Source organism: Notolepis coatsorum (genome assembly GCF_963971535.1).
Source record: "Notolepis coatsorum genome assembly, chromosome: 11".
Taxonomy (NCBI): domain Eukaryota; kingdom Metazoa; phylum Chordata; class Actinopteri; order Aulopiformes; family Paralepididae; genus Notolepis; species Notolepis coatsorum.
In genome coordinates, this window is record NC_140175.1 from 49,939,063 (window position 1) to 49,956,981 (window position 17,919).

Sequence of the window (17,919 nt, forward strand, 5' to 3'; positions counted from 1 at the left end):
TGAAACCGTGGTATTTTTGCCCAAGGTTATCGTACCCTCAAAATGTGCTAAAAAACGAACCGCTGTGTGTACCGCTAAAACATTGAGTGTCATTGCATGCCGAATAAAGACCTCTGCAACAGGTCCTGCATTATTATTATTATAAATGTCATACCGGCACATGCCTAGTTTAGTGTTGTCACGATACTGGAATTTCAACTTCGATACGATACCTTGAAAAGTATCGATATTTTCGATAATAAAAAAAAAATATATACAAATTTAGCTTTTGTTGCTGGTTGATTCTCCTCAGCTTCTCTCTGGTACTATAAGAGAAGATAAATATCACACTTTTAAAACCCTTTGTTTATCTTTAGATCACACATTTAAAAATAACTGTTCATCTCACTTTTTTCTCAAGCAGTATTTTCTCAAGCAGACAGATGTAAACACTGTAATCTGTGTTGCATGTACCTGACAAACTGAACTGTTATTACAGTCATATTCCGACTTAACTGAATGCACATGTGTGTGTGTGTGTGGACTACTGTACTATTACAGGTATTGAAATGAACAATGCAACTTCCTTAAATTTCTTTTTCTTTTCTTTTTTATGAATAATAAAATATCGATATTTCGGGAAATGAGTATCGAAACCGTTTTAAATATTCAGAATCGATATGTATCGATTTTTCGATATTTTTTTACAACACTAGCCTAGTTACACTATAGGCTACACTACTAGGTCTACACTATACTATAGTTTAAGGCTACTTTCACTGTTTTACTGCATTACAGTACTGTTATATTGTCGTTTTTTTATCGATACAAAAAATATATTACATATATATTGTTGGTGCTCCTTACATTTAGGTGGGTGCTCCTACATTTTTGCTGGTGCTCCCTACATTTTTGCTGGTGCTCCCAACTTTTTGAAGTTGGGAGCACCAGTGCTACCAAGTAAAAATGTAAATTTCGAGCCCTGCATAATTTGAACTATACACAATACATAATTTGAACTATAGACGATACATAATTTGAACTATACACAATACTGAATTTGAACTATACACAATACTGAATTTGAACTATACACAATACTGAATTTGAACTATAGACGATACATAATTTGAACTATACACAATACTGAAAGGTTACAGTATTGATTTGTTTATTTGTATGACAGTCAGTCAACCCTTGCAATCAGTTTAATTTAATGAATTGAAAACAGCATTGATATTACGTAAAAGCAAACTGGCAATAGAAAAGATGTTCAAAATGATCTAGTTCCCTTAAAACGCTAACGCTATTAAATAAAAATATATAGTGGAGGTTAAAATAAGAATATGACTTGGCCTGAAAAAAGTTCAGTCAGGAGCTTTTTTTTGCTTTAATCCCTGTGAACATATTATAGTCTAGTTTAGGTATACACACACATAGGGCCTCAGGGAACACAGCCTTCACAAAGATCCCCCATCACAATGTTTCGCTGTATTGTCTTCATGCTCCAATGGGCAACAAAGGGTTATGTGTGTGTGTGTGTGTGTGTGTGTGTGTGTGTGTGTGTGTGTGTGTGTGTGTGTGTGTGTGTGTGTGTGTGTGTGTGTGTGTGTGTGTGTGTGTGTGTGTGTGTGTGTGTGTGTGTGTGTGTGTGTGTGTGTGTGTGTGTGTGTGTGTGTGTGTGTGTGTGTGTGTGTGTGTGTGTGTGTGTGTGTGTGTGTGTGTGTGTGTGTGTGTGTGTGTGTGTGTGTGTGTGTGTGTGTGTGTGTGTGTGCGCCTGTAGAGTGACACTGGGTTACTCATCATTGGGTCTCTGTTCTACATGGCACTGACAACTCTGTTGTCTATACACACACACACTAGGGCTGTCTTAAATACTTCGAAGCTTCGTTCGATGGCACAAGCTTCGAACATTAAAAAAAAAATCTAAGTTTAAAAAAAGAAAAAAAAATATTAATTTCTTTTAAAAAAAAATCTTTTTTCAATTTATTTTTTTCTTCAATTTTTACTTCGGTGTGTGTGTGTGTGCATGGGGCCATTGGGTGGGGCCGGGGGACAAATACACTGGAGGAAAGTAACCCAGCTCAGCAGTGGCACTGCCCAAATTATATCACTATTGCCTGTTTGAAGGATATCATCCTCAAACACATATACACCACCTACACGCCTATTCTCAGTCCTTGCCCCACAATGGTGGAATGAACTACCCACCCCAGTTAGGACAGCCGAATCCCGTCCAATCTTTCGCCGTCGACTAAAGACGCACTTCTTCAACCATTATCTGAAATAAAATAAAAAATAAAATAAAATAAAAAAAATCTAACCCGTGTCAATATCAATACCTACCCAGTTTTCTGTGTATGCTGACGCTGTGTGTAATTTTGGCTAAAGTGGATAGAAAACACTAGGTGTAACAATGCGACCTAACGACGATTAATTTCGATTACAATTATTCAGGCAACGATTCAATGAATCATGAAATCTCTTAATTTGACCACGATTCGATTTGATTCATTTTCTATCAGTTAATTCCCCCAAAAATGTTGAATACACAAATGTGGCTCGGGGAACTGATTCACTCAGCATGAATGGAGTATAGGTCAATAAAAACAATACACAAAAGAAATTAAATCTTTATTTTTTTATTTCGATTAATTTAGATTATAATCGATTCTAACATTTTCAAATCGATGCAGTTGAATCGTCACATTAGAATCGATGCATTTTGATTAATCGATGCATCGTTACACCCCTAGAAAACAGTACTGTGCAAAAGTCTTAGGCACCCAAGTGTTTTTTTATATAAATTGTCTTATGTTAATAAAATTAATTCTGTATTAGTGTGTCGGTAGACTACTCTTAGATTTTTAGAAACTTTTCATTTAATTATTTTTGAAAGCATCTTCATGGTTTAATGCAGACATATGTTGCAGGGACTATTATAATCATCATATTGGCGTGACTGTACCCATCAAAGGGTAATCAAGCATTTTTAAGTGCTTTAAATGTCAAAATATTGCGATATATATCGTGATGGAGACAAAAAATATTGTGATATCATTTAGAGGCCATATATCGCCCAGCCCTAGTCTGACTGATACTGTGTTGGTCTGTCTGATATTACGATGGTCTGTCTGATATTATCATGGTCTGACTGATACTGTGTTGGTCTGTCTGATATTATGATGGTCTGTCTGATATTATCATGGTCTGACTGATACTGTGTTGGTCTGTCTGTGATGGTCTGGTGATATTATCATGGTCTGGTATTATGATGGTCTGACTGATACTGTGTTGGTCTGTCTGATATTATGATTGTCTGTCTGATAATAATATGGTCTGGTTTTTTATGATGGTCTGTCTGATATTATGATGGTCTGTCTGATATTCTGGTCGACCAGCAGCACATATATCCATGTGTAGGGAAACGCTGCAGTTGGCGCTGTAGTGTTTACATTAGGGATGGGCAAAATGTACACAATTGCTATTCGATAGTCACTGGGAACAAAGCAATATTAGTATAATTGTACTTGTAGGGCTGTCAATTAATATTCTATATTGAAATTAATAATCCATTTGTAAAAAAAAAAGAAAAAAAAATAGTATATTAGATTGTGAAAAAAACAGTCCCCGGTGGGCGGTCGTTAGTGGTTAACATACCGTTGTATTTAGGGATGCACCGAATGGGAAATTCTTGGCCAAAACCGATACCGAAAATGGGAAACAGTTGGCCGAAAGGCTGAAAATGATTAATATAAATATTTGTTTAGCTACCTGATTATGGCAAAAGACATGATTATGGCAAAACTTAACTTAAATAATATTAATAATCACTATTATGCATAAATGTGCATTAAAGTTAAGTGCATTTTCTTTTCTCTGTAGGATAACTACAACAAAGTGCATTCAGAACAAAGCCAAGGTGCTTTAAATCTGCATAAAGACACACACACGAGAGGGATAATGGCTTATAGCAGACTTAATGATGTTACTGTAGTGGCTACTGTCATAATTCATGGAATTATGGAAGGACTGTTGTATTTACTACATCTCCCGTGACTCTTAGCGGGGGATGACGTAGCTTACGAGAGACAAGTGAAAGAGGACCGGAAGCATTGTTAGCTAGCTTAACGCTAACGTTAGTTTAAAAGGTTTTAACCGCGATGCGCATATAGTAATGGCAAGGATATAAAGCATGTTAAAGACTCATTTATTCGATGCGTTGCTCGCGGAGTTTACATAGAAACAGTGCGACTCCCAAGAGGAGTTAGTTATCACAGGCTGCAGAACGCAGGAAGAGCTGCCAAGCTGCTCACGTTATACGTTGCGCAAAGTCTGTAGCCGCGTTTTGATTACGCCATCACAACAACACTTTAGGTTACGAACGTTACGGAACCCTGTTCTTTGACATTCTGTGATATATTTTCGGTGCTACCCTTTTGGCCGAAAGCCGAAAATGCCTTTTTAACCATTTTCGGCCGATAATTTTCCGTGGCCGAATATTCTGTGCATCCCTAGTTGTATTCGTTCGGTACACTACACAGCCGTTCGGTACAGTACGGTACACACTGAAACTGTTCGGTTCGGTACGGATATGCGTACCTTTACACTTCTAATTAGCATACATTATTAAATTTTTTTGTTTTAATAATGTAATGACTATTTGAATATGCCCATCCCTAGTTTACATGGACACAGCAATATGCAGTGTATGTCATTCAGATATACAGATATGTGTACGTCATTCAGATATACAGGTGTGTGTACATCATTCAGATATACAGATGTGTGTACGTCATTTAGATATACAGGTGTGTGGAAGGCTAGGTGGCGCAGTGGGCAAGGCACTCGCCACCAACGCAGGAGATGCTGGGTTCGAGCCACGCTCTCGCCGTTGCTACCAGCTTGGCTGGTCGTTCATACGAATACGATTTGCAGTATTAGGGGGTGCGAAGCTGGTGGGTGGGGATTGGACGTTGTGGACAGCGACTCCTACAGGTCGGTTGGTGCGCCTGCGCAGCAGAATCAGGAAGCAACGGGGGCGGCATGTCCCTCCCACGCAGACCCTCACCGCTGAGAGATCGCGCTGTGCAGGTGAAAAGATGCGATGGCTGCCTCCTCGTGTACCGGAGGGGACACGTGATGCAAGGCTTCGTCCACATTGCAGCCGGCTTGTGGGAGGCATGGCCTAACAACGTTCGAGACAGGGGAGGGTAGAATTGGACAATACGAAATTGGGGAAGGGAGAAAAATAGAAAAATGGGCAGAAAAAGTAGATAAAAAAAAAAGATATACAGGTGTGTACGTCATTCAGATATACAGGTGTGTGTACAGTACATCATTCAGATATACAGGTGTGCACGTACGTCATTCAGATATACAGGTGTGTTTACATCATTCAGATATACAGATGTGTGTACGTCATTCAGTGAGATATAAACAAATTTGGGGATACCTGCCAGAGTCAGCTGCCTTTGATGCATAATGTGTAACGTGACACCTGGCTGGCTAATTAATGTTAGCTAAGCTACCTTATGTTTAGACAACAAGGTCTGATATTGTACACAACAGTGAAACTAGCACAGCTGTTGTTTTAGCTGTAGCCACCTGCAACCTAGGAAGATATGGGCAACAATCTAGTGAAGAGTGTCTACGTTTACTTGATATGATCTATATGTGTTTTAAGTTGTGTATAAAATGTGTGCCTTTTAGTTGTCTTGAGCCTGATAATGACTAGGTGCTGTCTGTCTACACAGCGGATATCATCTCTACTGTGGAGTTCAACCACTCAGGAGAGCTGCTGGCGACAGGAGACAAGGGAGGCCGTGTGGTCATATTCCAGCAGGAAGTACAGGTACAATCTTTACAGATGTTAAATTCCACAATGAGCTCAGTTTCTTGAAATAATCGGACACAATCATGATAAATGGCATGGAAGTGAACCTACTAAATCTATCAACTATTATTGAAGCGATTGGCTCTATTAATCAGGGCTCCAGACTAACTTTTTTCGAACAGTCCCAAAATAAAATGTTGTTTTTGATGGTGAATAACACCATGCTAACATTGACCAGACGTGAAGAATTGCCACTGAGCTCATTCAGCACCTTCTTGAGATCAAGTGTACTAAAAAGCAAATGAACAAAGGACAGATGTGTTCAGAGATGTGTACAGAGGTGTTTGTAGATGCAGTACAGAATTTTGCCATCCGGACACATGCAATTTGAAATATGAATATAGAATATAGAATAATATCAGGCCTATAAATTACCTTATTATGGCCAAGTCATACGTCTATGAATCGGCCCAAATTGCCTCTTTCCAATACCAGAGTTAAATCTGGATTTAGTATCACCAGGCGCCCGTTACAGGGCAGCAAAGGCCGTGCATTTTCTAGACGTTCACAGAAAGGTAAAGAAACAATATACAAAATCTGCATATTTGGATTTTATGGCTGTTTTTGTTTTTGATCTTTTGTTATGTTTCTTCTTGACTTGTACAAGAATACTTGTACAGCCCATGGGGGCTATTTCATGTGATCTCGGGCTATACAAATACATTTAGAATTGATTTGATAATATATAGAATGCCGTATAAGAACACTGAATACAACTGTATATGAACATTAAAGGATCATTTTCAACATAGACCTTGGTTTTCTAACATCTGTCATCATACTGATCGATTCAAAATCATTAATTGGATCATAAATGAGTGAGCTGTCAACCATACAGTCAAAACTACACCATGTATGAAATAAGACCAAGTGTCTGAACTTGCCCTTTTAACTGTTGTTGCCTGACATCTGTTTCTCTCATCATCTCTCCATCCTGCCTTTCCTTCCTTCTTGTCCTTCAGAATAAGAGCCAGCCTCAGTGTCGTAGTGAGTACAATGTTTATAGCACCTTCCAGAGCCATGAGCCAGAGTTTGACTACCTGAAGAGTCTGGAGATCGAGGAGAAGATCAACAAGATCCGCTGGCTTCCCCAGAAGAATGCTGCCCAGTTCCTCCTCTCAACCAATGGTCAGTCAGTCTCTTATCCGTCTCTTATGGTCATAGTTGGTAGGTAATCAATATTACTTTTCTCATGAAGGTAGTAATAGCAATACAATCCAAAAATAAATGATTACTTGTCTCATAGCCTATGATGTGCTCCCCTGCTACACCTCTCTCTTTTTCAGTCTCTCTTTCCGTGTCTCCCTCTTCTCTTTTCTCTCTTTTTCTGTCTGTCTCTATTTTTCTGTCTCTCTCCTCTCTGCCTCTGTATCTCCTCTCTCAAGTAAATTCAAAGGGGCTTTATTGACATGGGAAACATACGTTTACATTGCCAAAACCAGCGTTCAAACTTATCGAAACCTAAAATTATGTACAATTAAAATAAAATATAGGCTTACTAGAATAAAGAGATATGTGAACAGGGCTGTCACATTGCAACTTTGTAATCAAATATAGGCCTATGTAGAATAGCTTTTTTTTTTATTAAATAATTGTGTTATTTAAAGATAACAGTATAAACTTAATAGCAGCATTTTTTCAAGTGTATTTAAAGGTACATGTATGTGCTCCGTTTTGTAGGTAGGTCGGTCTGTGTCTCTGTGCCCTGTCTCTCTCTCACACTCACTCTCTGCCTCTGTCTGTCTCCGTTTCTGTGTTCATCAGAAAGGTCATGTTTCGTTGGACAGTGGTATTAAATAGTTTTCCTCTTGAGATAGCATCATCAACCTTCCAATAGCCATCGCAGTGTAGAGCAGCATATCACAACATCCGCTGGTTTTGAAGACCCCCCCCCCCCCCCCCCCCCCCCTCTGTTTTTATTTGATGCTAAATAAAGCCTGCATTCCTGGGGCATCACCAGGGACTGCAGAGCCTGAACAACTGACTGCTATGGAGTTAGAAGACACTGCTTTAAAGGTTAAGGCCCATATATATATATATATATATATTAGAGCTGGGCCGTTAACGGCGTTAACGTGCTGCGTTAACGCGAGACTAGTATCGCGCGATAATATAATTGACGCCGTTAATCTTTTTCTCAACGTTGGGTCTGTATTGTCCTTAAATACTTGCCGTAGTTCCCAGCTGTGGTACCCGGAAGTGATTGCACTACCGGAGCTGTAGTCAGAATAATGTGTTAAACTAAAGTAGTGGTCCGGTAATCATTGTTATACAGGTGAGGTTAAGAAGTCCTCAGGATATAACACAATTCGGCGATGAGGACGTCTGAATCTGCGCAATGCAAGAAAGAAGAAGTCCGTCGCGAGCTTTGTTTACATTATTAACGTTAGCTTAGCGAGTTAGCATGTTAGCTCACGTTGATCGGGCGGCACTTGGAAACATCTACAAGAGGAGGAAATCCACTTTACAAACTAAAGGAAGGATCGACTAGACTATCGTGAGTGTTTACAACAGAAATGGCTTGGGTTATTGGAAATATTGGACCGTTTGATGACAATGTAGCCCCTTTCGTGACTGTGATGCACGGAGTGAATCGACAGTCACTTGCTCCTCAATAGGAAACCAACCTAGATTTACCATGAAGGACTGGTTCTGGCCGAGCCGTTCGTTATACAAGAATCACAGAGACGTTTCAAAGGTGCTCACAGTTGCACAAGGGTTTCGGACAGAGATACGGGATGGTTTGAAAGCTCTGCATTGCTAATAAACATTTTAAATAATTTTTATAAACTGCTCAAAACGGCATTATTTCCGCCGTTGGGTGATCACAGCGCATGCGCACCATCCCGTATCTCTGTTCGAAACCCTCGTGCAACTGTGAGTACCTTTGTAATTTCTCTGTGATACTTGTATAACGAACGGTTCGGCCAGAACCAGTCCTTCATGGTAAATCTAGGTTGGTTTCCTATTGAGGAGCAAGTGACTGTGGATTCACTCGGTGCATCAGTCACGAAAGGGGCTAATGACAATGTGGAGCTATATGAAATGAAAATGGGGGACCCTGATGTAAACAAGACAAACGTCTTTCTCTGGTCTGCATCCCCTTAACAATTGTGTGTATTGAGCCGTACTGTATTGTACCCATTCTGCAATCTGTTAAATAACGTTTTTATTCATTCATTCATGGAACTGTTACACTGAGCTTGCACTGAATTTGTTGAGAAACCTGCTTCTGCAGCAGTCTGTGTGTGAGCAACCAGTCGGCAGCATTGTGAATTTAGAGATTCACTAAAAGACACATTGAGAGACGGGTTTGTGTGTGGATTAAGAAATGAAGGTGCACAGAAGAAACTACTGAAAGAGCGTGATTTGACATTGGAGAGAGCTGTCAATATCAGTGTAACAATGTTAATGGCATCAAAGGAAGGGCACAGAAAATTACGATAAATCTGGTTTTAAAAGAAACACTGGAAATTACAAAAAGAAGAGACATGTTCATGCTGTTGAACAGTTTATTTTTTTTTTGCCATTTTAATCTAGATGAAAAAAAAATGTAATCTATGCCTAGCTCTAATATATATATATATATATATATATATATATATATATATATATATATATATATATATATACTTGAAAAGTCTCAGAAATAGAACCACTGGCACAACTGATCAGACAGACCGAGGACATCAAGGGAGTAAGGATAAAGGGAACGGAATATAAATTAGGCCTATTTGCAGACGACGTGATAGTATACATGAGGCAACCAGACAAGAGCTTCCCGGCACTGATGGATCTACTGAAGGAATATGGCCACTACTCAGGATACAAACTAAACGTGACAAAGACACAGACCTTAGCATGGAATTATACCCCAATGACGGAAATTAGAGAACAGTACGGGATAAGATGGGACATGGACAAGATTAAATACTTAGGGGTGAACATCACGAGAGGGGTGGAGAAACTGTTTGAGGCGAATTATACACAGATAAATCAGAACATCAAGAGAGACTTAGAGAGATGGACAGTAATGCCCTTGGACTTCAATTCAAGAATAGAGGTCATTAAAATGTACATACTATCAAGGTTACTGTACCTATTCCAGTCACTACCGATACAAATACCACAGAATCAATTCAGGGAGTGGGACAGACTGATATCGAGGTTCATATGGGCGGGGAGAAGACCATGGGTCAGATATAAAACACTACAACTACCAAAGGAAGAGGGAGGGATGGCAGTACCCAGCCTACAAGATTATTACTATGCAGCACAACTAGGGATGGGTACCAAATTCGGTACTTTTGAGGTACCGAACCGAAACACGTCGGTACTACCGAGTATCGAATCAAGTGAGAAACCGTTTTTTTTTTTTTTTTTTTTTTTTTTTTTTTATGTCAACGTTCACACGCACAATATATGCTTACCTAGGATTTGACTTGATTCAACAACAAAGCAGTCGGAGCAATGACAAGCCGAAAACTGTCGAAATTGTAGTTATTTGAAGTTTGGATTTTTTTTTTTTCGACTGAGGTAGGTAAATAAAATTTCTTGAGACTAAAGTACCGAAAAAAGGTACCGTTGGGTACCGGTATCGATTCACAGGTACCGGTACCGGTATCGGTTCAAATGTGAAAGGTACCCATCCCTAAGCACAACTGAGAGCAGTGACGTGCTGGTGTAACGACAGATATGAGGCAAGATGGAAAGACATTGAAAAAGAAGGGGAGGGATACAAGGTACAAGCTCTGGTGGGAGATGGGGAACTATTTAAAGAGAGAGGGACTATTAGATCCAATCACCAAATGCACCTTGAACATATGGAACAGAGTAGTAAAAACACACAAATTGGAGAAGCAGTCAGGGGTCCTGAGATGGGTAGCACATGACAAGAGATTCAAACCAGGGAGGTTAGACCATGGATTCAGAAGGTGGGAGAGGGGGGGGGGGGGGCAACAGCGATATGCAAAATGATAGAGAAGGGGGAAATGCAAACACTACAAAAATTAAAGGAGAAATTTGGACTAGAAAACAAGGACCACTTCAGATATCTACAGATTAGAGACTACTATAATAGAGAAATAAGAGGGGACAAGGAAGGAGAACAGAATGGAATAATTAGGATGATAGTAAGGGCATACGAAGGAGGGAAAGGAAGGGTAATATCAGCACTGTACCGGGCTATAATGACCAGCAAGGGACACACGACCGATTATATAAGGGAGAAATGGGAGAGAGAACTAGAGATAGGAATAACAGGGAAGGAATGGGGGAACATATGCGAGGTACAACATTCAACAACAGGATCGAGAATATGGAAAGAATTTGGATGGAAAAACATAATCAGATTCTTTATAACCCCAGAGCTGAAGGGAAAATATGCACCAACACAAAGAGCATGCTGGAGGATGTGTGGGAAGGAGGGGGCAAATCACACGCACATATTCTGGGGATGTCAGAAGCTGAAGGGGTATTGGGAGGAGATGGGGGAAGCAATGATCAGAATATTAGGATACGGGCTACCACAAACAGGACTGGTGCTTTACTTAGGGGACCTGACACACGAGGGAATACAAGGGGGGGACAAATATTTAATAAAGATAATGTTGATAGCGGCCAGAAAAGCAATAACGAGACTGTGGTACAAGGAAGACCCACCGACAATAGCACAATGGGTAGGGATAGTGGAAGAAATACAGGATATGGAGAGGATAACACACATGCTGAGGTTACAGGAAGAGAAATTTGGGGAAAGATGGGGAAAGTGGGAGGATTATAAAGGGAACGAGAACGACATCACAGAAGAAGAACCAAATGCAACACAAGAGGGCGAAGGGTAAAGGAGGAAAGATGTTCAAGGAGGGTCTCTGAACCCATGTCACACACCTGTGCTTTAGTTAGTATTTTCTATTTTTTTGGGATATTACAATTGCTGAATGTTTTTTATACTTTATTATTTATGTCTGTTTAACGGTGTGATATTAATATTCAGGGATGATGTGGTTTGTGTATGGGTGAATCAAAAGGCAAAGTGAAAGTTAATAAACAAGAGAAAAAAAAAGAAAGGACGAAGGATAAGGGAAGAAAGAAGCTCAAGGAGGGTCTCTGGACCCAGATCACACATACAAGCCTTAGTCAGTATTTATCATCTTTGAGTAGGAATTACTTGTTTATGCCTGTTTAAGGGAGATACACAATCAGCCTTTGTATCAAGTACCTAGAAAACAACTGTAGGGGAACCAGACAACTAACCATGATACCCATGTAAATATTTATGTGCACTGTTTTTTCCTTTTGTTTTTATTGTGATGTTAGTTTTTTCTTTTTTATTGTAAGTACTGTCTGTCTAAAACTGTTAATAAAAATTTAAGTTTAAAAAAAAAAAAAAAGTCTCAGAAAGCTACAGTACTATATATTTTATTTAAATTACAAGTATGGTCCATCCATCCAACACCAGATTATAGCTCATATCCACAAGTCATAGGACTCCATTGTTGTCCAATAAACGCTAAAACAAGTCACAGCATGTTTGCCTTGGTCAACAGTACGGCTCTGTGGTTTGTTTTAACAGTTTCTGGACAACAATGAAGTTGTGGATATGAGCTGTAATTTGGTGTTGGCTGGGTGGACCATCCTGGTAAGTAAAATAAATGCATTGTATGTTTTTGTCTTTTCATAGGCTATGTTGAGAATACGCGAAAATATCGAATTACTCCGGCCTTATCTGTTAACTCAATCAGCGCCGCAGCGATATGCGTGATGTGTTGTTAACAGGCCGACACGCTAAAATATAGGAATACGTGGCGGTGTTTGCAGGGCTATAACTATATTCTATATTATAGCTATGGATACAATACTATGGCCCATTTGACATTGACTATTTATCGTTAAAACGTTGCCGTTTCTTGAGAGAGAGAGAGAGAGAGAGAGAGAGAGAGAGAGAGAGAGAGAATTAATTAAGTACATTTGCTGAAATACAGTTCTTAATTTTCTCACTTGCTATGTGAGAATGTTAGTTATTATGTTCTCAATGCCCCTTGCATTGTATGAGTTGTGTGGATGCGTTTGCTAGTTCTAGTGCTACCCCTTTGTACATTGTGGCTGTGTCTGACAAGTTTACAATAAATAATGGTATTAGGAATACATTTGCCTCCTGTGTGAACTGTGCATAGCTGAATAGACTGTATTTTAACGCCGGTCATATGGTGGTACTTGGGAGAGCCAGCTACGTTCTCAGGTGGTACTTGGTGTAAAAAGTTTGAGAACCACTGTTCTATACTAACTGATCTGATGAACATTTGACCCACATTAGATGAATGGTATAACGCTGCCCACGGAATTATAAACGCCCCCTCGCCCATCCGGTCAACATCAGATGACTTGTAGTAACTTCCAGAAGTCCGTCCAGTTGGATTTTTTTTATATCGCGCCGATTGCTATCAAACTGTATTTGATCATCAATATAATGCATTTGGGGCTATAAATCACGTTCTGGAGAAAGCTGCAGAAAGAGATGAAAACATACTTATACTTTAGATCATATTTTAGTATGAATATGTGAATGAAAAAGTTTAACGTTCATACACCCTGAACAATACATATAGGACATTGAATGGGCCCTAATAATGGCAATTTAGCAATAGAATTTAAAAAGTTATAGCCCTGCAAAGAAGGGGAACTTCTCAATAGACAAATTGAGCTGGCAACCTATGGTATATCATGAATTTAGCCTTAGGCAATCAAAGTGTTATCAATTGTGTGTATTGAGCCGTACTGTACTGTACCCATTCTGCAATCTGTTAAATAAAGTTTTCATTCATTCATTCACACACACTGTTTCAACTCACCACCCCTGCATCATATTGTAGTCTAGTCTGTCTTCAAACTTCCACTCCTCTCGAAACTTTTTTATATTTGAATATCAACATTATCTGTCCATCCTCAGTAATCCTCAGTTTACTATAATATACTCCTGTCCTGAGTCCTCCTGACTAGTGACTTCATCGTCTTTCCAAACGCACGCACACACACAGGGAAGGGGAGAGAGTGCCCCCCCATTTCCCTTTCCCCAGTCCACACTGTCTGCTGGCTCTGCGCCTCTGCCTCTGATCAGGATTAGCTTGTTAGCTTGCTAACGTTGTAGTGATTGTAATGGTACATAAACGTTAATTTCGGGCGATGTGCGCATAAAGGAATGGCGACGGTGCAAAGCATGTAGATGAAAAAACACCACAGACTTATTTCGGGACGTGTAGGCGCACTGCTGTGCGCACCAACCGACCAACGCGCTGCTCTGCTTGCAGAAGCACGGATAGGGCGGATATGACTCGTCGAGTTGTCACAGAGTTTTTTCAAAATAAGAGTATCATATGCACCTGAACGTTGCTAGCTGTCGGAGCCTAGTTATTATAGCTGGAGCTGCGCGTGGGCAGAAATGAGACCCGCTACAGGATTTTCAAAATAAGAGTATCTATATGAACCGAATCCCTATCGCACCGGTGCTACTGAAGTAAATCCATTCATCGCACAGACCGCTGTTGCTGTAGCATGTGCGATATATATGTCGCACTGTACAGCCCTGATTATGTTTCATCATGAATGCATGAAAGGGTGGGGGGGGTCGTTTTTTGATGCTTTGATCGTCACCAACGGCACACGTTCTGGAGTAACGTTACACACATATATTGTGATCGAAGTGAAGTCATGGTTAGATCACAGCAGGTTTGATACCATATAGGCCTTACCTTCACTAGGATGTACCCCAAAAAGAATATTCCAATTATCTGATCGCAAGTCCCAGTATTGGTGTCGATCGTGTTTCCAACATAATCCGCCACACATCATGCACCGGGAGCATTGCACGCTTCTCAATCCGACCGTTATAACCGCTCCCCTTGCCCGACCAATACAAATCTGACCGGAGACTTTTGATCGACGCACAGGCCAAGATATAATGTTTCAAAGGGTGCTCGATACTGCCACTTGGGTGGATGCGGCCGGTACTGCACTTTGGCATTCTCAGGATGATTCCCATGTTAACCCAGATGTCCGTGTGCATGTAATGAATGGAAATATCGAATAAAAGAAATAACGATGAAAACCCGACTATACTCGGGTCTGGCGCTGAACGGTTGGCGAGTTAACCCGACTATCATCAGGTCCGCCGCTGATTGAGTTAAAGGGGCACAACACCCAAATTATAATTTTTTTTAATTAAGAATTCAGACTTGTCAAACTTTTTTGTTGGAGCGAGAGGGGGACCTGTCAGAAAAAGTCTGAGAACCATTGCTTTAAGTGATCCCCTTTAGTTGATATGGCTAATGACGCCTAGAGACACCTTAAAGGAAGGTAACCCTGCCTTTGTTTTTGTTCTGCGACAGATAAGACGATCAAACTGTGGAAAATCAGTGAGCGAGACAAGAGACCAGAGGGCTACAATCTGAAGGAGGAAGATGGCCGCTACCGAGACCCCAGTACTGTTACCTCACTGAGGGTAAGTACTATTATTGCTAGTACTACTATTTAATATCACTACTACTACTACCTTGGATGGTTAGAATTACTGCTACTACTGCTAGTACTGTTACCTCACTGAGGGAGTAGTAATATTACTGTTATTACTACTACTACCTCTGCTACGAATACTGCTAGTACTGACTGTTTCCCCTACCATAGGCATTATTGGGCCTCCTAACTACTACTGCAACTACTAGTACTGATACTACTACTATTACTACTACTGTTATCTAGTCAGTTTGAGATAGTGTCGTGTGTTTGAGTCAGTTTGCATCTTCTGTCCAATCAGGTGCCAGTATTTAGGCCCATGGACCTGATGGTGGAGGCCAGCCCACGTAGGGTGTTTGCCAATGCTCACACCTACCACATCAACTCCATCTCCGTCAACAGCGACAACGAGACGTACCTGTCAGCTGACGACCTGCGGATTAACCTCTGGCACCTGGAAATCACAGACCGTAGCTTCAGTATCCTAAAAAATATATTAAAATATAAGTTGTGTTACACACTGCGTGTGTGTGCATATGCATAATACCCGTGAATTTTGAATAAGGGTCTGATAGAGCTAATAGGTCTGAATAAGGATCTGATGGAGCTAATGGGTCTGAATAATGTTCTGATGGAGCTAATAGATCTGAATAAGGATCTGATGGAGCTAATAGGTCTGAATAGGGGTCTGATGGAGCTAATGGGTCTGAATAGGGATCTGATAGAGGTATTTTAGCTTGTCTTACAGAGTGATACAACCATGTGTAGGTTTGTGTATATCTGATGATGTTGTCCTGAAAGATGAAACCCAAAAGTCACTTCTCTCTTATTAATCTGAGGCCCAGAAGCTCAAGTGTTCATCTGGGCCAAAATGATTATTGAGTCATTATTATTTGGAGCCCTGGGCCCTCATTTATTAATGGTGCGTACGCACAGATATGTGCGTAACCCATGCGTACGATCATTTCTAAGCAAAGTGTGGGACTTATCAATTTGAACGTGTGCTTGACTTTCTGCGTATATATACAAACAGCTCAGACCGTGCGTACCTGGCGCCCAGCGGTAGAATATGAAGATGCACGCACCATGAGACGGACTTTCATGCATTAGTTTACTTTCAACACTGACGTGTTCATATGATCCGTAATTCATTATAGTTCATTGTAAAATAGCGACATTAGTGTAATTATTGTCAAACCCTATAAATATATCATTTGGAGTAGGTCTTTCTTTCCGAATGAATGCAGCATGGTTTATATATAGGCTATCGGAATACTACGGGGTGCACTGACTGCGCTCCGCGGGGAACTGTTTTCAGAGATAGCAGATAGGAATGAATGAATGAGGGGCAGTCTAATTGCCGAGAGAACATAATATTAACTAGAGTCCGCTATACCCGAGACCCGAGATTTCTACCGCAAATTGGAGCGTGGAACAAAACGCACAAATGCCATCCCCGTTCACATTCAAGTCATCTCCACCCTCGGGTCTTTGGCCACCGGCACGGTCCATCGTGATATCAATGCTATGTTTTCAATTCATTAAATAAAACTCATACTTTTTGCAAGGGTTGACTGACTGCCATAGAAATAATCAACCATCTACATACTGTAACTTTTCAGTGCACGTTTTTATTTACATTGTGACAACAGCCTTGTGAGCTCCCGCACACAGACATGATGGAATTCAAGTTCAAGTTTGTATTGATCACATATAGGCAGGCTACACATGGCGTAGGCTACATGGCAGTGAGATTCATTGTTCTTGTATGCTCTTGTATTATTGTTATAGTAGGCTATTGTCAAGAAAGGAAGTACATTAGCCACAGCATAACTGAGACCGGCTATGGAAAAAAATCATAAATAGACTACTGTAAATAAAATAGCCTATAACATTATAAAGGATATAGGCTATAGCAGCGGTTCCCAACCTTTCTTCCCGAGAGCCCCACGATTCCTTGGAGACATATATGATATAGGCTATACTGGGTCCGTCAGCAAGGAGATTTAGCCATTTGAGAATAGGCTATTATGGCCAAACAAGGGCCTATAGCCTATAAATATTATTAAATGTTTTCATACGCGTAAAGATACAAGGACAACATTAATCATTATTAACATCATTATTACTGTTATTATTTCTGGAAATAAATGACCTTTTTGCACTGTTTACCTCCCTTTGTCTGCATAATTTGACCTCCACATTGATCTAAATGCATTTTCTTGAATGCTATTGGTAACAAAGGTATCACCACCCTGAAGTTGGTAGGAAATGACACCTTAAGTGTTTTTCTACTCTGTTCGGTTCCAAAGTTATGTATTTTTGAATATTTTGGGCGGCCATCTTGGATTTGACCTCTCCCGGGCCTCAGAGGTCAAATCTGACTTCCCTCCACATCTGAAAATAAACCTCATGGTATAAACTTACTATGGTAGAAGTTTCATGCTTTTATGAAAAAGTGCACAATTCCTTTGATTCAAAGGCTAAACCGCTGTACTACTAGCAAAGAAATGTGTTGCAATCTGATGAAAAATGCC

The 17,919-nt window shown here is 40.2% G+C and overlaps 1 protein-coding gene across 1 annotated transcript in view; it reads left to right on the forward strand.

Moving 5' to 3' along the window:
* Nucleotides 1-17,919, forward strand: part of LOC311237504 (serine/threonine-protein phosphatase 2A 55 kDa regulatory subunit B alpha isoform) — a 118,123-nt gene that overhangs the window by 81,623 nt on the left and 18,581 nt on the right. Inside the window, exons 3-6 of the mRNA XM_084325428.1 lie at nt 5,736-5,833; nt 6,838-7,003; nt 15,259-15,371; nt 15,684-15,861. Of these exons, the coding sequence (XP_084181554.1) occupies nt 5,736-5,833; nt 6,838-7,003; nt 15,259-15,371; nt 15,684-15,861 (555 nt within the window). The remainder of the gene's footprint in view (nt 1-5,735; nt 5,834-6,837; nt 7,004-15,258; nt 15,372-15,683; nt 15,862-17,919) is intronic.